This window comes from Geospiza fortis, unplaced genomic scaffold, assembly GCF_000277835.1.
Source record: "Geospiza fortis unplaced genomic scaffold, GeoFor_1.0 scaffold34, whole genome shotgun sequence".
Lineage (NCBI taxonomy): Eukaryota > Metazoa > Chordata > Aves > Passeriformes > Thraupidae > Geospiza > Geospiza fortis.
The window spans coordinates 35,798-59,589 of NW_005054474.1; the positions used below are offsets into that span (position 1 = coordinate 35,798).

At 39.8% G+C, this 23,792-nt stretch overlaps 1 protein-coding gene across 3 annotated transcripts in view; it reads left to right on the forward strand.

The window, feature by feature from the left end:
* Positions 1-23,792, forward strand: part of ADCYAP1R1 (ADCYAP receptor type I) — a 58,315-nt gene that overhangs the window by 19,012 nt on the left and 15,511 nt on the right. For all 3 annotated transcript variants that reach the window (XM_031062944.1, XM_031062945.1, XM_031062946.1), the window contains exons 8-11: positions 1,894-2,047; positions 7,696-7,756; positions 12,978-13,047; positions 15,659-15,750. In XM_031062944.1, coding sequence (XP_030918804.1) covers positions 1,894-2,047; positions 7,696-7,756; positions 12,978-13,047; positions 15,659-15,750 — 377 coding nt within the window. The remainder of the gene's footprint in view (positions 1-1,893; positions 2,048-7,695; positions 7,757-12,977; positions 13,048-15,658; positions 15,751-23,792) is intronic.

Genomic DNA, 23,792 nt, shown 5'->3' on the forward strand with positions numbered 1-23,792 from the left:
AGAATAAAACACATTAAAATCAGCCATTTTATGACCAGATCTTCAGCCTGGGTAGAGCTTCCATGAAGAAACTCAAGATCTGGTGGTTTAAACACCTTGATGGTAGATTTGGCCCAGAGGATGAAGGCAAAGAGGGAGCTAATCACTGCCTCCAGCAGGAGCTTTCACTTTATGCACAGATTCTGTTTGGATTTGTCAGATTATGCCCTTTTTCCTCACACAAAACACCAATTTATCAAAATACACACTCTTCTAACTCAAAAATGAAACAACTAAAAAGCATTTTAAAAACTTTTATTCTATTTTCAGTTTCATGTAAAAAGTAAAATAATGCAAATATTATCATTCATACCATCACAATCAAAACCCAACTATTTCCTAATTGCAATACGTTATAAACATTTCTTAACCTATCAACTTTTACCACACCATACTATAAATACCTTAAAACAAATAATCTAAAATTACCCCTCATAAACCCTACTACAATACATCTTTCAGAATTCTATTTCTTCAAAATATCTAATCTTATTTACAAACCCATCCTTTAAAACTTATTTCTAATTCCATTTCTCTCTCACCAATATCTGTCCTCTTCCATAACATTTCTAAATCGACATTTCTTATCTCAAAATTTACATACAAATACATACTATGTAAATCTTCTATCAAACTTCAAAAATTTTCTACAAATTCATTTCCCACAGGATTTGTTGGGAAATCCTACTTTTGTAGGATTAATGGCATCTCACTGGGGTGCAGCACTGGAAAGACCAGTGTGTCCTACTCTCACAGGGTAGAGCTTGGTTGCCACCTTAGGCCTTTGTCACAGAATCATTTAGGTTGAAAAACCATCTAAAATTGATTCCAACCATTCCTAAGCACCACCAAATTCACCCCTAAACCGCATTCCCAAGTGCCACACTTCCACATCTTTTAAACACCTCCATGCATGGCGTCTCCACGACTGACCTGGACACTGTTCCAGTGATTGGCAACGCTCTCAGGAGAGAAATTTTCCTTAATATCCAAACCAAACTTCCCCTGATGCAATTTAAGACAATTTCCTCTTTTCCTAGCATTTGTTACCTGGGAGAAGAGACTGACCTTGTTACCACCTCCTGTCAGGGAGTTGTAGAGAGCAATAATGTCCTCCCTGAGCTTTTCTCAAGCTTGAACAAACTCAGTTCCTTTAAAAAAAATTATATCCTATTTTATTTTTTATTCTATTTATTTTTTAATTTTATTTATTATTTTTAAATTTTTATATTCCATATTAATTTTATTTTTAGTTTTCTTATTTCTTTACGTTACTGCTTCCCCCTCCTGTCCATGAATGAAAGCTTCCATCTTTTATTTTACAGCCGATCACTCAGCCTCCTTTTTCCTCACACTTACTTCCATTTTCTGTCCTTGAGTGACAGCACTTATGATGGATGGCAAAGAAGTGCAATTCCCAGCTTCACACGGGAGGGTTCATCCTTTCAGATCCCACTTTCAGGGCTTTCTACAGTTATCCTGCCATTTCCCATCCTTCTCTGGGTTTCTCAGTACACAATTGGATTTTTTTCTTCCCTGCATTTAATCCTGGAAGGGAGTTAAATCCAGCAATTGGTGTTCACTGGGGCTGTGAGCCCTCAGCAGCACAGGATGTGCTCAAGCTGCTCTGAAATGCTCCTTGACCTCTTCCCACTGGTAAAATTGGCTTCCTCCCCATCCAGGTTTGCTGTCTAAGTGATACCTGCCATTCTTCACATTCTTTAAAACCTTCACCATTAAAAGTGTGTCATACCAGCCCCAGCTCTTTCCACTGAGAGATCTGGAGAGGTCAAAAGCATTTTTTCTGTTAGGCCTCTGCAATGCAGAAATAACTTTGTTCTCCATCCCCTGCAGGTGGAATGCAAAGCAGTGATGGTGTTTTTTCACTACTGTGTCATGTCCAACTACTTCTGGCTGTTCATCGAGGGGTTGTACCTCTTCACTTTGTTGGTGGAGACCTTCTTCCCAGAGAGGAGATATTTCTACTGGTACACAATCATTGGCTGGGGTAGGTGGCACTTCTTGTCTCCAACGTGTCTTGGTGTGCAGGATGGCTCCACAAACTATGTGTGGTATTATTGTATTTGTGGGGTGCCCTGTGGCAGGAAGGAATGATGAATCTGACTCCATGTTCTCAGAAGGCTAATTTATTGTTTTATGATACTATATTATATCAAAGAATGCTGTACTACACTATACTAGAGAATACAGACAGGATAAAAACATAATAATGAAAAGTCGTGACTCTTTCCAGAGCCTCAACACAGCTTGGCACTGATTGGCCAATAAATCAAAACAATTCACATGAAACCAATGAAACAACCACCTGTTGGGAAAAGAATGTCCAAACACATTCCAAAGCAGCAAAACACAGGAGAAGCAAATGAGATAATTAATGTTTTCCTTTTTGTCTGAGGCTTCTCAGCTTCCCAGAAGCAAAATCCTGGGCGAAAGGATTTTTCCAGAAAATATGACGGTGACATGGTAGTTTCATGTCAGGTTTCAAACTATAATTTTAGTCTTGATGATGTTGAAATTATGTTGGAATGATGTTGGATTTTGAAATGCAAGGGACTCTCAGAACTTTGAGGCTGGAAGCCAAAGCTTAGAACTAAACACAGGATTTGATCTGAGACCTTGGAAAAGGCTTCCAAACTTAGATGATAGAAGCAAGAATGTGGATTTATAGTTTAAAGCAGAGACACATTAAGCTAAGGTAAGTTTAGAGTTTTAGAGTTTAAGATATATAAAAATAAAAGCAGTTACAAGGGTAAACAAGGGGTTTAGAATGCAGCACTGTAGATTTGTGTATCGTAACATGATTGGCTAAGAAACACACGGACCCATGCTTAAGAAACATATGGACCCATTCTTACACTGTAGCATGGGCCCATAAGACAAAATATTTAAGGACTGGGTCAAAAACGTAAATATCCTTGTTGGCAGTGTTTTATTGGTCAATAACTCCTTAAAAGGTCTTGTAGCTAAGGGTCTTGTGACCTTCTGAACCATGCAGTAAAGACATGAGCTGACTCGCCCTTCCTGCCCATGTAGAGGATAAGAAAAATAAACCACATCATCAAAAACAATTCAAAGGTCCTGTCTCAAATTCCTTCCAAAATTCCCCACAAGTGAATTATCACAGCATAGAATTACCACTGCAGCCCAAGCTGTGTTGTGATTTTTTGTGTGAATAGAGTTGCACTGAAATCTGGAGGACACACCTCTTGCAGAGGAGTAATCTACAACAGAAAATTGCCTCCTGCAAGATATGATCTTAACATCAACTTCTTCAGCATAATCAAATCTGCAAGGCTAAGTCCAGTCCATTTTCTAAGGGTTCATTTGTGCCTTTCTTTCAGATAATAACTAAATTGAAAATGTATCCAAAGGGTATTCACATCTGCTTATCCTACCTGGATGGGAAATAAAAACTTGCACTGGGAAGGAACAATATTTGTTTCAGAAAAGCCAGTTAAATGATGATAACCATGGTAATTATTTTTCATTCTGGCCTTCTGGATATAAATTGATTCCTGTGATGTGTTAATGCAAGCTATTCTTTGCAGATGTTTTTTGTGCGGAAGTCAGATGGTGAATGCAGAAGAATACATTCATTTAAAATGTTCCCTGAGAACGTTAAACTCGATTTTTATACTTAAAGACACTTTTGAAATAGAAATAATCCTGTCTATTCATGTTTTGAAATAGAAATAATCCTGTATATTCATGTGTAAAATCTACACACAAACCCCATGCCTTAAACTACTCTCCTTTGGAAAAAACATCCTTATGTAGCCTGAACCTTCAAGAAATAACAGATGGTCTTGTTTTTTCCCTCCTGAAGCAGCTGTACACAAACCAAAATTTTCATCTCCTGGCAAAGACTCCTTACAGTAGGGAGCGAAAATCTTTCTAGAAGGTAGAGAGGTAGATAAGGTATAGAGAGAAAGGAGTCAACAAATCATAAATAATCTGTGCCATTAAAAGACTGTCGGAAATGTATGGTAACTGGAAAAGGCTTTTGGGAATGAAACTGTTGGAAAAGGTGTTCAGGGTTCCTTTTGTACCCTCCACAGCTGTATAATCACATTATAGCTGAGAGAAAAATGTGTTTCCAAGGAGAAATTGGGGGTTATGTACATGGAAATCTGACAATTAGAAAAGAAAGCAATGCAAAATTGCAGTTTGTAAAACCTTTGTAATCTGAACATTAATCAGAGGTTGAGTTCCTTTAATTAAGTTTGCACAATTTTCATATCTGTGGATTTGTCTGAATGTGAGAATATTGAAAACCAGCTTATATTAACTGACTTCAGTATTTTTAAATCAATCCTTGTAATGAATAAACTGCCCAGATGGATTCATTCTGTAATGAAACCTCAAAATATTTAGTTTTTAGTTGAGTGCCATAGATGTTAATTGGCATTGAGCTAAACACTGGACTTCATAGAATCCCAGAGTGGTTTGGGTTTTAAGGGACATTAAAGATCATCTGTTGCACCCCCTGCCATGGGCAGGGACACCTTCCACTATCCCAGGTTGCTCCAAGCGTCCAACCTGGCCTTGGACACTTCCAGGGGCAGCCACCGCCCCAGCCCCTCCCCACTCTCCCAGCCAGGAATTCCATCCCAATATCCCATCCATCCCTGCCCTCTGGCAGTGGGAGCCACTCCCCTCACCAGCTCTCCTGGAGCCCCTTCAGGCCCTGGAAGGGCTCTGAGCTCTCCCTGGAGCCTTCTCCTCTCCAGGCGAACATTCCCAGCTCTCCCAGCTTTTCTCCCCAGTAAAGGGGCTCCAGCCCTTGGACCATCTCTGTGGCCTCCTCTGGATTCATTTCAGCAGGTCCATGCCCAGCTTGGATAGCTGGTCCATGCCCATCTTGTTTTGGTGGGCACAACACTCCAATCACTTGAGATTCAAAGCAGTATCAGCAATAACCATTATTAACTCTCGAGATTTGGACGGTTCTGGTTTTTTTTTGTTTTTTTTTTTTTTTTTTTTGTTTTTATTTTTTTAAACACAATTATTTTCTCATCTCCAGCATGTTTCAGCTGGACTCGCAGTTCCCCTGATCTAGTGGGAACAATTGGCAATTTGCAAAGCCAACAGAGGCACTTCCAGACTCCTGGATTCCATCCCTGGAGGGCAAAAGCAGCCCCTCAGCTCAGGGCTGGCGGGGAGGGAGATGCACTGAAGCCATGAGAAGGAAAAGCTCAGCACTTTGCAGCTTCTGGATGTTGATCTGTTTCTCCAAATGTGCTGAGACCTCAGTGTCCTCATCTTGAGGGATTAATGAGAACTACATATGGCTCTGTTGATCCAGGCAGTTTTTCCTTCCTAAATCTGCAAAATGCTGGTGAATTCTCTGGATGGATTGCTGTCTTCCTGAGCTCTCTGCTAATGCCTGCTCCTAACGACGCCTCAGGTTCTGGCTTTAATATTTTCAGATTCTGTGCTGCTTTAGTGTGTGGGTCTGAGCTTCACATCAGGGCATGGTGAGCTCTGTGCACAGAGCAGGGAGACAAAACAATTCCTGCTCCAGCTGGGCACCAAGGACAAATGATCCAAATCTCAGCCCCAAGAGCACAAACACCGTGGGCTGGAGAGAGAAAAACAAGCAGGGTGGGACTGCAGGGGCTAAAGCTGGAATGGGACAATGAACTGCAAGGTGCAAATGGAGCAGAACTGATCCCAGGGAGAGACCCCGGGAGCGCTCGTGCATTTTGGGGCCATTTTGGTTCATCTTGGGTGCAGCCCTGGCTGGGCTCTGGTGCTGCCCAAGGTGCATCCATGGAGGAGATCTTTTAATAAATCCCTGCTTTATTCTTTAACTCTGTCCAGTCTCTGTTCTAGGGCATCCTTGTCAAGGATCACGAACTCAGGGCAGCACAAGTCAGCAAGAATAATCTCAGCCTTCAGGGCTTGTCTGTTTCCTAACGTTCCTCAGAAGCTGAAAAGGAGGCGATGGAGAGATAGAAATCTTCTGATGTAAAGAAAAGTAGTGTGAGGATTTGTATATTCATACAGCAGATGGTTAAAAGCTCCAAGCTGATCTGAAACATGGGGTTTTTAAATGCCTTTTTATGACACATTTAGTTTTAATTCTGCCTTCCTGTGCATTTTTCAGATTTAGAACACTATTCCTAGCATCAAAATTTATATAGAGGAAACTAAATAAAACATGAGACCCATGTTTTATAGAATCAAAGAATGGTTTGGATTGGAAGAGATCTTAAAACTCATCTCATTCCCACCCCCTTCCCTGGACACTTTCCACCATCCCAGGCTGCTCCAACCCTCATCCTTGGACACTTCCAAGGATGGGGCACCCACAGCTTCTCTGGGCAAATATTTGATATTTAAAGGTTAATTTGATAGAATTAAAATTAAAGTTTGATATTTAAAAATTAATCTTAACTCCTTCAGGGGCAAAAAAGGTTTTTCTCAGTGTTTTGTAGGTATGAGAAAAGCAGACTTCAACTGACATTTAATATGCATGATTTCTTCTCCCCAAAGCCTGTCATTTTATTTCTTTATATAATTTTCCTTTCAAATTCTTCTCTGTGTGGTTGTTTGAAGAAGGAGGGCTCCATCAGTCACCCAGGTCTAACAGGGATATTTTTATTTCTGATGGTGGGAATTTGATTAGACAGAGGCTCGTCTAAGTGGTTCAAATGACTGATTAATTAATGTGACATCAACACAGCCTTGCAAAATGTATTAAATATAATTGTTCCTGTCAACTCACCACAGTCTTGTTTACTGTTGGGAGCTGGAGTTATCAAGGTCCTTGTTTTGTTTGGGTTTTAGCATTTAATTTTTCCAGTGGTGCCTGAACAGATGTCAGCAGTTTCTTAGTCAAAGATTTTATTTACCATACAGTGGAGATCCAACTTACCCAGGGTTGTCTTGCATAAGTACATTATTTTATGAAAATATTTCCACTGAAAAAAACCCCACATTTCTAGGATTTCCAGAAAGGAAAATAAGTCCAGGTTTCTCAGTGAGTTCTTACTGTTTCAATTAAATTTTCATTTTACATGCATTTTTTGAAAGTGAAGAAACGTCTGAAATAGGAATTAAATCCTTACTCCAATACTCTTTTTTTGGAGTGTCTTGTTTTGTTCTGGTATATTTTTAATGGAAAAAATTAAATATTCCTGGGAGCAGAGGAAACTTCCCATCTGCGAATAAGTAAAGAAAAACTGGTTATTTACACTGTACCAGAGAAAATGCAACATATGTAAATCATTTACAACAAAACCAGAGAAGAATACACAGAATCCAATAATGCCATTCCAGCTCAACATCTGGCACTGCAATTCTTGCATGATTCCAGTAGCTCTAGACATGGATGTGGTTGATTCTCTTCTGTCCAGGCTTTGTTTTATTCTTCATGCAGCAAGATGCAGCAAAGCACTGAGCAACAATGACCTGGCACAGCATCATTCTTTCCTGCTCCCAGTTCTGCTCCTACAATCCCAGCCCTGACTGACTGGGATGTTTCTGGAGCTCTAAATTAACTCAATATATTGCTTAATCCGATGCACAAGTGCTATTAGGAAACAAAACATCAGTGGAGAGGTTAAATCATCATTGATGAGTATCAAGCGTGTCTGGACTGTTCATGTGTCACTGTCTTGTCCTCTGCAGGTACCCCAACAATTTGTGTCACTGTCTGGGCAGTGCTGAGGCTCCACTTCGATGACACTGGGTAGGTGTTGCTGCGTGGGAAATGGTTCCAGGTGCATCCAGCACCATGGCAAGGGTGCCACAGGGGTGTGGTGGTTGGAGAAGAACCACAGAGTGAAAGAATCCTTTAGGTTGGGAAAGATCTCCAGGGTCACCAAGTCCAAGCTGTGACTGATCCCCGCCTTGTCCCCAGCCCAGAGCACTGAGTGTCACCTCCAGGCCTTCCCTGGACACCTCCAGTTATGGTGTCTTGGTTTGAACAGACAGGTATCTGCTAAGGAAGGCAGGAGCCTCTCCTGAAATGGAAAATATAAACCCCTTCCCTCCAAGTTCTTATAATTTTGAAATTAAAAGGCTCTCAGGCAAAGATATGGGAGTAGGAATAACAGTTCTTTACTAGGAAAAATAAAAATACAAATGCAATAGTACAAACAAAAAAACCCCAACACTGCCAGAGTCAGACCCTGTCCTGCCCCCCTGTGTGTCAGGGGGTGGCACAGCCCCATCCCATGGGGGCTCAGCCCTCCTGCAGTGCCAGCTGTGCTGCTGCTGGAGCAGGGATCCTGCACAAGGGGGGAGTTTTCCTCTGCAGCTCCAGGGCTGCTGCAGATGGGCCTGGGCTCCCTCTGGCAATGCAGGGCAGCAGAAAGCTGCTCCTCTGGCAATGCAGGGGGCAAAGGCTGCTGTGCTGCTCCAGGCTCAGATTGGATCCAGGTAGGAATGCTTGGCTCCTCCCCTGGGCGCAGCATCTCCCCATGGGATGCTGGAATTGGATCAGCCATGCAGGGACACTCACTGGCCCATTAACAGAAGATAATTAATAATTAATGGCCCATTAACAGAAGGTATCTCCTGGAGGGAGGGTTGGCTGTGGGAGAGATAAAGAAACCTGGCCATTGAACAGCAGATAACTGCCCCACTTCTATCAGATAGGAATAGAACACCCCTATTTCCAACCTAAGACAGATGGGGACTCCAAACCTCCCTGGGCAGCCCCATTCAAAGTTCCAAAACCCTTTGAGTGAAAAAATTCTTCCTGATGTCCAGCCTGAACCTCCTGTGGCACAACTTGAGGCCATTTCCTCTTGTTCTGTTTTCTCCTTTCATTTCTCACATCCATTTGTGTACTAACATAGTTTAGGTCCAGAGGTGCAAGTACCTTTCTGTTCATAGAGTTACAGTTTGATGTTTGTGCCACCACTGCAGTGAGGAATTCCTAAAAGATTCAGGCATCAAACCTGTAAACCTGCAGCTGACCCCATTCCCTGCTCCATTAATTTACTGAAGTCCAGGATATGGTTTGTCTTATTTTATAAGTGGAATCCCACATAATTCTCTGCTTCTTTCTCATTGATTGTGGAGGAGGATGAAGGTGATGAGCTCAGCTGTAGAAATTACTGGAGATAAATCCAGTAAAATGACGGAAATCTGCACAAGGCATTGCTGAGCTTTGATTTGCCAGGGCAATTAGGAGTTTAGCTTCCCACTGAGGAGGGTTTTCCATGAATTTTGCAGGGGAGATGAACAGAGATGAAACAGAAATCCACATTCTGTCTTCTATGTGGGGAAAAAAAATTATTTCATAAAGAATTCAAAAGGGTAGGTCCTTTCCAAATTGTCTCTTTTGGTAGAGAAAAAAAAAAGATGCAAATATCCTGTTCTAAAGGACCAGAAGGAAAAGCTGCTCCCAGAGCTGGAGCACCTGCATATTTTCTGCTCCCATAGAGCAGCAGGTGTGGCAGGCAGGATGTGTATTTACACTCTGAAAAGACAAATTTGGCAATGCTTTTTCATGAGAGCTATGCTTGAAACTGGTGAAATGTTAGAAAAAATGAGGCAGACTGAGCAAAATTTCAAAAATCCGTCAGTGGTTCTTTGAAAACACAGAACTGAGGGAAAGGAACTTTGTACCAAAATCCCATTTCCAAGTCGCTGAGGCTAATGCTTTAATTTTGCCTAATTTGGAAATACATCAATGCAAAATTTCCACAAAACTCATTGTTCTGTCAGGTTTTCTTCATCCTTGTTCTTTCAGAATCTCTCTGGAAAGCACATAATGCCTTTCCTCCACTGGGGATGCCAGTGCTGTGACCCAATGTTCTATTTTGACATTAAGACAAATTAAATCATTTATTTCCATGCAAAACAAGCCAGAAACCCCTGTTGTGTCATTATTAGGATTACAGCACTGGCCCTGAAAGCACTAATTTCTCTTACAAGTCCAAACAGCCCTTGCATTTTGCAGGTAGGGAGAATGTCTCACAGAAGGAAAAAGAAGAAAAAGAAACAAAAAAACCAAAACAACCAAAACCATTCCTATTATTTAGAGAAGCTATTTAGCATGCAAGGTTCTAGCTGAGACTCTCGGTGGTTACTTTTTAAAAATCAGCCAGCATTGTTCTGGGAGTGGGGGAAAAGCCAGCATGAGCCCGAAAACGTTGTGGAAATTACTGAACTGGAAAACCACAGTGGCAAAGGCGTGGACTGAAATACAGGCTCAGAGCCTGAGCCCCCTCCTGCCTGTTCCTTACAAAACTGGCAGAGCTCCCTCGACTTCAGCTCCTGACTTCCATCCCTGTAAGTGGCAGGACTGAGGAGATAAATGCAGCTGTCTGTTGATCCAGAGCTCTGCTCCTGATTTAAGTGGAGTTATTCCAGACGTGCACCAGAGATCAGACTCTGGCCTCTGCAAATGGAAATCACATCCCTTCCCCAGCCCCCTGCCTCCCTTCCCCTCATCCATCCTGGAAAAGAATAATTTCTTTTCATCCTGTGCTGTAGGGAAGCATTTGACAGAAACTAGGGAGCTTGTTTGTGCAGGAAATTCCAAATTTTCATATGTAGTGCAGAAAATTCCAAATGTTCTGTCGTGCATTCCCACTTTTTTTATCTGAGGAGGAGATGGTGGCTCCTTCCCCCACATTTATCCTGTAGGTGCCACAGGGACTGGACATCCTTGAAAGTCCTCGAAGAAAAACCTCTGTGTGAGCTTGATCTGATTAATTGTTGACATCTACAGGGTGGAAGTCGGGAATTGAGCTCCTGGAAAAACAGAGGAGTGGATTAAGCAGAAGAAAAGGTCTAGGAAGAGGAGAAGAAAAAAAGCAGAGAGGTCTAAGAATAGGAATTTGTAGGGGATGATGTATCAGAGTGCACATTTAAAGTACCTCAGTATGGGGAAGAAAAACCCCAAAACAACCTCCAAGGTCCTCTTTGTACCAGCCAGATTCTGGGACAATTAACTGGGCTGTTACAGTCCAGATGACTGGAATTAGAGGTGGATTCCTATCCCTGTAATTCCTCATCCCCACACAAATTGCCATACATCAGTATCTACTTTTACAGCTGAATTAATCATTAATAATTTGCCCAGATTCTTCCAACATTGGTCAATTCACTAAAGACTTTCAGGGCAGATTTAATGTCCATCATAAGGAGGCTGAGCTCTGCAAATAATGGGTAATTTTCAGTAGACAGCACCTAATTATAAATGCATGCAAAGAATTAAAAGATAATTGGTGATTTTAGGCCCATACCATTGTTGATCACTGACAAAAAGTCCGATTTCCACACTGTGGGTGAGGAGATCCCCCTCATTTATTCCCTTTCAAATATTTCAAGTTGGGCATCCAAAGTGAGATAACCAGGAAGTATTAATTTGCACTTGAAAATCTCAGTCATCAGCCCCTTAGATTTTGGGTGATTTCAGGTTTCCATGCTGTGCAAATAGAAGCTAAAATACATAATTTTGTGTAAATTTTCTCACTTCTCACCAGCTGTACCATACAAATCCTTACTGTTGGTTTTATGGGAATCCAGTAAAATATTGTCCATCTGAAATGAGTAATTATTGTTCAACTGAAAAGAATGAAAAGAATGAAAAGAAAAGAATGAATATTCAACTGCAAGTATAATTTTAAATGAAATTTCTAAGCCAGGCATCACTCAGCCATTTGGGATTTCTCTCACACACATTTTGATGATGGGATTTTAGCTCTGCCTCCTCGCTTTTACACATGTATGTAGTTTTGTTTGAAGATTTTCACTTTTCCCCCAGATGCTACCACACAACCATTTAAATGACACTGAAGTTGTAGTAAGCTCTCATGAGACCAGCAGTGTTTTATTCCTGTATGTTCTTCCCAATTGTTTTTTGGCATTTGACAAATGCACCATGACAGCCTCTGCTGGGACTTTGGCTCATTTCCCAGTGGGAAGGAAAAAACTCCTTCTCAGAACTGCAAGTACAATTTAGACAGATTTCTGTGATTTTATCTTTTCTAGGGGGAAAATCAGGGGAAGAAAGTGGAGGCAAATGAAAGATAATTTTTAGTTGACAAATTCTTGATGACTTAAAAAAGTCATGAAGACATTTCTCAATAATAAATAGAAGACATTATAATAGTGTAGCAGGCCCTGGAGAATAAGATTATTTTCATTATTTTTTGTTTTCTAGCTCTAAAAATGCATGTTAGCATTAAAACTCTCTATGAATATAAGCCATATATTTGAATGTCCAAGTGCACCTGTGTTAAATAAACTTCTGCAGAATCCTTTGGTAATTTCAGTGGAAGATTTTAAATTCTGGGGTAGAAATGTCATTTTATTTATGATTACTCACTAGCAACAGCTTAACAAAGGAGCTGATCCCAACTCCTGCCCAGTATTTGATTCTTCTCAGATGAATCCTGGATAGGACTTGCAACCCAATGACTGGAAAATCATTCCAATATGTGAATACAGCCAGGATCCTGGTGTACTGGAAATGTGTAAAAATCTTTGTGTCAGGGCCAGAAACCAACATTCATATCTATTAACTCTGGAAAAGTAAGTGAGACATCAAACTTTGGAATAACCATTAAAAAAAAAAGCCAAACAAAAACCAAACCATCCATTGATGTATCTTTTTTTTTTTTTCAAAGGACAACTTTATGGTTGTATCATAGACACAGAAACACACTTAAAGGGTTTTACCAAAATATCTAAGCTGTTTAATAGGAACGCCATTGAAACTGCCACAAAAATACTCATTTTACTTCCAAATGATTGTGGAAAGGCTGTAAAAGAAAGCTGCAATAAGACAAAGTAAAGAACTATCACTTTGAACTTAGATAATTTAGCTGAGAAACCAATCTCCCACATTCTGCCCCCTTAAAAAAAGTTGTAAGTTCATTAATTTCATTGTTATGTCTTGTTTTCTTTCTTTCTCTTTCCCCATCCCATTCTTTCCTCAATGACTGCAGCTGCTGGGACATGAATGACAACACTGCCTTGTGGTGGGTGATCAAGGGTCCCGTGGTTGGGTCAATCATGGTGAGTAGAACCTGGAGAAGACACTTCTTCATCTCTCCTGAGGACAAATTTAAACATCTTCAAATACTTTACAAACTGTGCTGCACCCCTGTGCTGGACTGGTGGGCAAATTCTCTAAATTTCCATCATTTGTTACCCACAAAGCCAAAGAATTTAATCATTAAGAAGGATTAATACAAATTAAATGATGGAGCACTGCCTGGAAGCAAAGGAGTTATTCAGTTAAACACAGACACAAATGCCATAATTAGGACCCCAGAGCATGAGGAACATTTGTCTGGGGCTGGCAGAGGTGTCGTAGAATGTGTGGAAATTCTGGGCCAATTGGGGTGGCAGCTGAAGGCCAAGTGGGACAATCCAGGGCACCCAAAACAATAGTAAATTTTAAATAGTACATTTAGGAATTTAAATGTAGTAAATTTAGTAAATTTAAATAGTAAAATGGGAAAATGCACTCTGTCTGCTGAATGGGATTAACTTCACAGCTACATTTATTTATCTAATATTAGATTTAAAATAGTACTTGATCATAGTGTATAGTGTCAGCAAGGTGTCTGAGCTCTCTTTAATTGATGGAACTCTTGGATTTGGCTCAAATTTTGTCACATGGAGGACTGAGAGGTTCCAAAGTGCCCTGTTTGGGCTTTACAGAACAGTTAAAATTGGAAAGGATCACAGGAAGTCATTTAGTCCAACCTCCCTGTTTGAACAGGATTCCCTAGAACATATAATTCAGGATTGTGTGCAGATGGATTTTGAGTATCTGAAGAGAAGGAGATATTCTGGTGCTCCCAATAATATGAGAATTTTAAAATGCTGTTGGGCTCCTGCATTTAGGAAAATGAATTGAGCCCCTGGCCAATATGGTCAGTGGCACCTGAAAATCTGTCAGGCTTGCCACATCTAAGTGTCTCATTCTGGGCATTCTAAGTTGCTCTCCACACTCCACAGACATAATTAAACAGGTTTTCAGTGGTTTTTGTGGGAATTCAGACATCCAGCTCACAGGTAACCGATAAACAGGAAGTTTTATCAGGTTTGGTGTTTCTCCTTTGAAATCTTTGGACAGCTCTGTAAAATCCAGCAGCTATCAGATAAATGAAAGGAAATTCAGCCAAGTTCAGCACCAAAACAGAGAGGGTTCAATGATCCAAGGCTTTTGTCCATGTGTGAATTTCCATGTTTTGCAGGCATAGTCTATGATGGATCATGTTCTGCTTGGAGAATCAGTTAAACCTGGTTTCTGTGGAAGGCATCAAAGAACCAAAAAACCAGCCTGGGACAACTGGGCTTCTCCAGCTCTTTGCAGTCCTCAGATCACACAAAAACTGCTGGAAGAGAGTTCTAGATGCTGAGAGTTTTAGACTTTCTGTACTGACAGACTCTAACTCCCAAGAAAGCACTACATTTGACCTGAAGCCATAGAAAAAGCTTCCAAAATTGACTGATGACACTAGGATTACAAGTGTGTAGTTTAATTAGAAGTGTATAATATCACGAGGTGGAAAACTTGGAGTTTGGAGTTTTAGAATATAGTAATATATATAGAAAAAGATAAAAGTTTTAAAATGGAGACTAGTCCTTATTCTTCACCTTCTTCTTCATAAGTTTGAGTAGTATTTTAAAATTAAACAGAAAAGTCCACATTGTGGACTTTGAGTGCTTAGTTACTGAGTTAAAAGTGAAAATAATTTCAATGTAATTTCCTAATTAGATAGTTTAACCTTAAAAACCTTTTAACAAAAAATAGTTAACCATTTTATACCTCATTAGTATAATACTACAGAACTCCCTACCTGTGAGAGAGTAACATAAATAAGAAAAAATAAATATTTGAGTCAAGTACCTTCAGGTACCTTCAATCCCACTCCCAGAAAATAAAAACAAAACAAAACCAAACCAAAACAAAACAAACAACCAAAAAAAAAAAAAAAAAACCCAACAAAAAAAACCCCAAAAAATAAAAACCAAAAACAAACAAAACCCAACATAATAATGGTGCCCCATGGGAGGATCAAACTCACAGCTCTCAGATTATGAGACTGATGCTGATGGTCATGTTCAGTTCCTGGTCTCCCTATAGGAGTGTAAGATTTTATAATGGACCAACTTAAATTTCCACTGTTCAGGCTCTAAGAAGCTGTGGAGTTGGTGACAGCCAAATCTCAAGTCAAAGCATTGAAATAAACTCATTTTTTAATTCTCCAGGTTTTTAAAACTGAGGGAAGCTGTTAAACTGAGAAGTCTGTTAGTCAGATAACAGGAGTTAAAAATGCCTTTACTCTGGAGGTCTTTATGATTTTTTTTTTTTTGTGCAGGGATCTTTCTTTTTACTCTGCACAGGCTGATAATGAAAAATGTTGAAACTTTTCCATTTACGTTTCTTTTCTCTTGTCTTGAAACTGCAGAAATTCTGCTTCATTTTAGCTGTAGCAAGGGGGATAAGACCTTTGTGAATTTTCCCCATTACTCTTGACCCTATAAAACTTTTAGACTGTAGCTTGGAGAAGAAAAAAAAATGTAACCAGCAAGTCACTGGGAATGTCTCTTTTTCATACTTTATAGAAGTATGTCATTGTCACCATTTATTACTATTTTGTCTTTCCCCCAGATAAACTTTGTGCTTTTTATTGGCATAATTGTGATACTTGTGCAGAAACTCCAGTCTCCTGACATCGGGGGCAATGAATCCAGCATTTACTTGTAAGTACAAATAAAGCAGTAATCAATTTAAAGTACTGATATACACATAGGAAAAACCCACAAAGTAAAAAAGAAACCTCAGTTGAATTAGGTTGATTTTTGAAAAGAGTTCCAAGATCTATTAAATTATTTTGGTTTTAACTTTAATTTTTCGATCCATCAGCCATGGTGTCAGCTTTCACACTTCTTTAAAAGGCCCATTAAATAAGCATAAATATAAGATTAAAAACAAACCCAAATCAAATCTAATGTTTTTACATGTGAGTTATCTGAAAATTAACATAATGGTATAAAAATTGTTGTTATCCTCATGGGATGGTTTGCTGTGCTTCATAAGTTCCAGGACATGGTTCAAAGTTCACTGAAATCAATGAGATTTGGTGAAAACTTTTAATTAATTTTAGGCTGAATTACAGTGTAGGAAGATCCCCTAGAGACATACTTATGTCCATATTTCTTGTAAACTTAAATGCATTCCGCTTAAGCTAAACATTTCACACACACGTCCTTAAAATTGTTTTGAAATCCTAAAAACACGGAACCTAAAATTTTCCTCTAGATGTTTGCAGCTTTGTGATTTTTATGGTTTTTTAAGCTGGAATCCTTTTTTTTTAGTTTCCACCTCATAAGAGGGCAGAGGTTGGCCAGTTGGGGTGGTTGTCATTATCATTTTGAGTGCATGCAGTTATTCTCTATATAAAAATTATATAATCCTCTGGAATAACCAGGATATGAGGCAGCACCTCTGGTGCTGGCCTAAACACCACACACATTTGGGTTTGGGATTTTTTTGTAAGCTTGAATGCTTTCTTGCATAGGTACATAGGTCGGAGTATTTAATTTCATACATAGACATAGGTAGGACTATTTAATTTAATATTAAATTCCTGATGAAAATAGGCAAGCTATGAACACCTTAAATAAAACTAAAAGATGTTAGGGTAAAGTAAGAGATGCTTATTTGGTAGCAAATACAACTATCCAGTGATTAGTTTCACCCTAAGTAACCACAATCATAATGATGTCATCCATCTAAATGAGAATTTTCAGGGAAAAATATATCCTCCAGCTGCCTATTTTTCTTTTTTCTTTCCCCTGTTATCTAGTTTAGATTTGCATTAAATAATATTTTCTACATCAATTTTCATGTCTGTAGCCAGATATCCGCTTCCTGAAAGCACTGCCTCTTTCATCTTGCTCTAAACTGTGTTTCCACAGCCAAAAATAATGCTTTAAATTGATTCTGTGGGTGGATTTACCTCAGGAATAAAACTGAGGATGAGAGCTAGTGACTAGGTTAACTTGTGCATGGTCTACCTAGGGCTTGCATGAAGGCTTGGATGTTCTGCTAGGAAGTCATCCCTGAGTTCTTGGAATTTAATGAACACCTGAGATGTGCAGAGCTGGTTCTGAGTCTGAATTTTTTCAGTGCATGTTTGGTGTCTGCTGCACATCTCACAATATGAAGCAAAGCATGCCACGGACTCCCAGGATTTTACTGGATTATCAAACATCCCTTGTCATCCTGGATCAATATGGTGACTGGGTTTTGCTGGTGTTTTTCCTATGTGTATAGTTAGCCACCAAAACCAAGAGAAAACATCATATTTTCTGTTCCATTCGCTGCCATTATTTTTTTCCTCATGTTTTTTTGCAACTTTTATAACCGGGTGTGTATAAATCGATCTCGCATTGATGTATGTGTTATGGAGTGGAGTGTTGTTTATCCAAACAGATTTGACAGCAGGGAAGTTCACACAGGGACGATAAAAAGGAATGAAATTGATAATTCTGTGCAGATATACGCCAGACAGAATCAATATTTGTGCACACATACCCTGTAAAAAGAGAGCTTGTAAGGAAGGAAGACAATAGATCATAATCTGGTTCTGTCACCATATTGAAATATCTCACATTTAGACTCATATTAAGCATTTTCCATGTTCTATTTTGCTGTTTCAACCTATCGTAGCATCATTCCATCAGACCAAATTCCTCATCCAGATCTTTATTCCAGAACATCTTTAAGCACTTTCCCTTTAGTAGGTGAGGAACGATGAGGTTGAGGAAGGATTTTTAGCCTGTTTCTGAAGGTAATTCCTCATGGATCTGCAGCAGGGATTGAGATTTATTCTATCAGTCTTCCATTTTTTGGAATAACCAGACAGTTTGTACTTCCATCATCAAAAAAAGAAAAAGTAAAATAAAATTAAAGACCCCAAAAACTTGGCTACTGACTTTGAGCAGGATTTTTTTTTTATATGTTTGGTACATGTTTAGGTTCAGGTCCTTGTAATGTTTATTTTTGTTAGAAAAATCTACCTATGGTTCTACTTCACAGACAATGTGGTGGTGATGGTTCTGCAAAGCACTTAAGCCTGTATTTGATTTTTAAAGCCCTGGGGATGGGCTTAAATTCAAAGATTAATCATTTATTGCTACCGCTGTGCATTCATTATTAAAATCTCCCACTGGAGAAGTTGGCTGGGAGCTATGACAGGACCATGGCAGAAGAGAGCACTGCAGGGGAGCTGAGGCTTAATTAATGCAGTGTAGCCACTGGAGAATATAGGATTTGCCTTAAAATAAATCAAACAATCATTTGTATCATGTGCCGTGCATTACCAGGGCTTTACTCCCATTAAAAAAAAAAAAAATCCAGACTTCCTCTCTAAACAACCTGATCATTTTGTGCAACAGCCTTTGCCTTTAGGCTGACAAAAACTTGGGAACACTTTGCTGATTCCTCACAATTTTCCTGGAGTGGCCAAGAGCTTTGGTGGTTATAAACTTCCATTTTACCCACTTGTATGTCCAGTCATCCATCACCAGTCTCATTCCTCCCCAACCTTTCCTCATGCCTTTAGTTCCCCTCAGAGCTGCCTGCATGCTGCTGAGACCCCAAAATCCCACCAGGTTCTGGGAGGGCAATCACTCCATCTTTCTTTCACTGATGTTTTTAGAGAAACTCCTCTTTACAGCTGAAAATACTGGGGGTCTCTAAAGTACAGATCCATCAAAATGTCTAAGCAGCTGAGGTAGGGATTTAAAAAGACATCAAAGACACCTCTTAAATGATCATTTTAATTCTATTATTATTTTGGGCTATTTTTCTAAGAAACTTTCACACTTCCAATAGTCATAATAACCTTGAGTTACTTTTTAGTCTGAGGAGTTCCAAAGATGTAGGATTTTTTTCTTGAAACAAGAAAAAAAATCTGTCTGGTTTCAGTTAATCTTTTGTCAGTCCTGAATAATTCTGCCAAATTAAACATTGAACAAAAGCAAGATCAGTAAGGCAAATGGAATAGATTTTTATCTGAGGGACAAGTTCTGAGATCCCCAGGAGGTGGGGAAGCATAAAGAGCTATTGATTGTATTGTTAGAGCAATTAAGACAGCTATTAACGAAGTTCAGGCAGGTTTCTCACCCCAGCTGGTGAAATGAAGAGCAGTAATGCCCCATGATTACAGACATAAAATGGTTTGGCTTGGAAGGGGCCTTAAAATCATCCAGTGCCACCCCCTACCATGGGCATAGACACCTTCCACTGTCCCAGGTTGCTCCAAGCCGTGTTCAGCCTGGTTTTGAACAATTCCAGGGATCCAGGGGCAGCCACAGCTTCTCTGGACACACTGTCCCCACCCTCACAGTAAATAAGTTTTTCTTAATATCCAATCTAAACCCACTGTCTTTCCATTTAAAGCCATTTCCCCACATAACATATCCTATTTAATCTCACAGAAAAAACGACCATGTCTTGAATTGGTGCCAGTATTTTCCATCCAGTTATAAATTAATTAACATGATTCCAAACAGAAGGAACCCCCTGATTTTAGCAGTCTTCAATCGCAGTTTGTAAATATTAGTGAAGGCTGACCTAGAACAGAGACTGGACAGAGCTAAAGAATAAAGCAGGGATTTATTAAAAGGATCTCCTCCATGGATGCACCTTGGGCAGCACAAGAGCCCAGCCAGGGCTGCACCCAAGATGAACCAAAATGGCCCCAAAATGCACGAGCGCTCCCGGGGTCTCTCCCTGGGATCAGTTCTGCTCCATTTGCATCTTGCAGTTCATTGTCCCATTCCAGCTTTAGCCCATGCAGTCCCACCCTGCTTGTTTTTCTCTCTCCAGCCCACGGTGTTTGTGCTCTGGGGCTGAGATTTGGATCATTTGTCCTTGGTGCCCAGCTGGAGCAGGAATTGTTTTGTCTCCCTGCTCTGTGCACAGAGCTCACCATGCCCTGATATGAAGCCCAGACCCACACACTAAAGCAGCACAGAATCTGAAAATATAAAAGCTGGAACCTGAGGCATCAGAAGTAGCAGATTATTTGTGGATAGTTACCCCATATGCTGAGAGCCAAGTAGCACCATATCAGGAGTCCATGAATTAAATTGGATCTCACAGTCCTGGGGACTGCAAACACATATTCACAACCCTACAATGGCTGGTTCAGCACCCAGAACAGCCCATCAGGCCCACATTATTTGCATGGATTTATCATCTATCAGTTTCTTCCCTGGAATTTTAGGAGATGGATAATAAACTGATCTGGCAAGACTTCACTGTTTTTACCATGAAAAATCCAGCCAACAGTGTGTAAACTGGTACATCAAAATCTTTTTTCAATCATCCTGGTTTTGGCCAAGTTGTTGTAGAGAGAGTACATCACCCCCCCAGAAAAAAAAAAACCAAAAACATATTTCTACAGAAATGCCTACACAAAGCTTCAATTCACACTGCTATTTTCACAAGCATTGTTGCATTGCTGAAATATTCACTCTAGAGAGAAAATCATCAGCATCACTACCAAAACCCACCACCATTATATTTAGTAGGTGCATGATGTAGATGCATGCTGGAATAACCCTTAAGATTAAAAAGACCCACACATTTCCATCAAATCTTTGTTTTTTTCATTCATTTTCAAGTATCAAGCACATATAACTGAAAAAAAAATCTTCTTTTTATTTTATTATGATTTCCAGTTTATCACGACTGGTATAATTTGGGAGGGGGAAGCTTGTTTCTGCTTTTGCTTTGACAGATTCTTCATAAATTTTGTATCACATGTTGAAAGCTCAATGAAAAGAAAACAAACCCCACATATATATCTAGCTAATTCAGGTCTACCTCATTCCTCCAATCAGCATCTTGCTGGAAAGAAAGGAGAATCATGGCATATATCATAGGTAGGTACGATTTTACCTATGGTGCAACCTAGAGGGTTTAGGGCAGCAAAAGCAATGTTGTAACCCAGATGTTTTGGTAAACAACACTCCTCTAAAATTCACCTCCAAAGTCACTGGAATCACAGTGATTCATTCTGCTACCGCTTTGTCTTGCTGCAAGTGCTCAGACTGCCAGAGTTGGTAATTATTGACAGGGTCTTGGTGCCAAAAGGCTGATTGTTTGACGAGCAAATGGCAGATGTTGGATGGACAGTGCGTTCTCTAGGAGGGCACTGCAATTTCTGACCCCCAGGTGCTGCCAGCTGGGTGCTGGGACACCCAACGACCCGGCAACAAAAGGAACTCGTGTCCTTGGGTTAATCCTTTTCCACCACAGGAAAATCCACTGGGAAACACAGATGATGGTCATTTGATGTCAGTGCATGATCAGCAAGGACCTAGTGCTCATTTCTCAGTAATGCCAGGGGAGTAGATACTTGCTGCTTTGATCAACACTAACTCTTGATTTCTTATTTAAAGTGCTAGAAAAAATGGGCTCATTCCCTCCTATACTTTTCATGTGAATTGCCCAAGGCAAATTGTTATTTTGGGTACTGGTTTGATTTTTTTTTTTTTTTTTTTTGGTTATTTTTTACTTTGGACATTTTGGGTGGAAAGGATGGGGGTGTTCTTTTGTGCCAGTCTTTTCAGGCAGATCAAACCTAAGTGTACTCATTAGGAATTTAAGATCATGCAGGCTTTGTACCATAATTAGCAGGAGTGTAATTAACAGGGATTTATTTATTTTCAGATAAAATAATCAAAAGCCCTATTCTGCTTTGATTGCCTATCTGTGGTTTCAATTGCTGGAAAATCAAACAGCACAGAATATTTGGTGTGTTTATAATGGCCCTGGGAGCTGCTATTGCTACTGAACAGCTGAGGGTAAAATGCACCTAAATCCCTCAGGTGCCTGTGGCAAGGATAGGAACAGGAATTTTTGGTTGTCAAATCTACTTTCCCAGCTAAACACTGCCTTTTATCCAGTGCATCCTTAACATTCTTACTTAAATGATGAGATTAGACCTAAAACTATTTCTACCTTGAAAGGTGTTTTGTTATTTCATGGACCACCAGACAGAGGAATATTCCAGAAGAGCAAATCAATATTTGTAAAGGAAATTCCATTCCATTTCCAATCATATACAAACACCTGACCAGAGCTTTGGTGAGATCTGGTTTTGAAATCATGGATCACAAATCTTATTTCTTGTTCATGGAAAAGGGTTCTGCTTCTATTATTCAGACTCTTTAGAAGGCAGATTTTAGGGTGCTGGGCTTTGGCCTGCACATGTGGTGTCTGTGTGGTGGAGTCTGACTCCTGTCCTTTTTTCTCTTGCAGCAGTATTGAAAAATAGGCCGACTTTGTCTTTAAACACAATTTCTGTGGCTGTAAGGCATTTTTATGGGAAACTTGATGGTTTAAATGGATATATAGACAGACAAAATGATACAATGGTGATTTTTGTAGTTGATGAACTCATGAGGTTTTGAAACCTGCCTGGGTTTCACTTGTAAGAATTCTCTAATGATGACTTAAAATTTCTCCTTGGCTCCATGATCTATGGCAGCCTTAAAGAACAAAGTTCTTTGTCCAGAACCTGCATGCTAAAATAGCAAAGCACAGACTTTTTCCCCCCGTCTTTCACAAGAGCAAGCCATGAACTGGAAAAGAGCAATTTTGCATTAGCAGAGAAGCCACTAAAAGATGCTTCTTCTCTTGAAAGCTCTAGGAGGTGTGCAGGTTAGTGAGGGAGAGAATAATGCCAGCTTTTATCCAACACTGCAATTCTCTTTATAGAAATTATTTTATATATATATATTTTTTTTAAGAAAACACAGCAAAGCTTGCTGCGCTCCCAACAGTTCTATCAAGGGTTGGATTAGCCCTAACAGCCCTGTTTCCACAGAGTTTGAGGCACCAAAAAAGGGCTAAACAGTGTTTTATGAGTTCCCACTGAAATGTTAACATCATGTATCTGGAAATTTCAGATATAAACACTTTTCAAAGACAGCACCAAAGCCATCATGGCTTGATTGCCATAACTGGTGTGGAACAGAGCTCAGAACACCCAGGTGCTCAAGCCAGAGGGATTTATACATAAGTGCTTGCATCTGTAGGGTGCCTGTGTAAATTTAGGATTTTGCCCACGCATGTGCTGTCTGAAACATTTTAGATATCTAAAATTGTTCCAGCCTTGCTGCTTAAAAGGCCACAAATACTTTAGCAATGTGCACAATATAAAGCTTCATATTGTAAAGGGAGAGTGGCTGCACTTCACTAAATTTGCTGTAACCTTGTACATTTTGCCACACACTGGAGCTTCCTAATTAGCAAAAATGAGGTAGCTTTCAGGAAGAAAATGCAGAACGGATCTCAAATGTGCTTCTGAAGTCTCTTCACTTGGTCAGAGTGAAAAATCTAATTTTGATGTGTATTGATATGCTTCAGTTGTCATGGAGATCAGGAGGATAGGGAACGTCCAGTGCCCAAGGCCACTCAGCTTTTTGAATTAGCCACGGATTTGGGTGCAGGATCTTTTGTCACAGCAGCTTGCTTAGATCATGGGAAAAAGAATGGGTTTGGAGGATCAGAAAAAATTTCAGAAGTTTGAAATTGAGCGTTTGTGGTATTTTTGGGGTCCCCAGGATGAAGGAGAAATTGAGAATCTGACTCCATGTTCTTAGAAGGCTAATTTATTATTTTATGTACTTATATTAAAGAAAGCTATACTAAACTAAACTAAAGAGAAAGGATACCGAAGGTTTAACAAGATACTAAAGAAAAACTCGTGACCTCTTCCAGA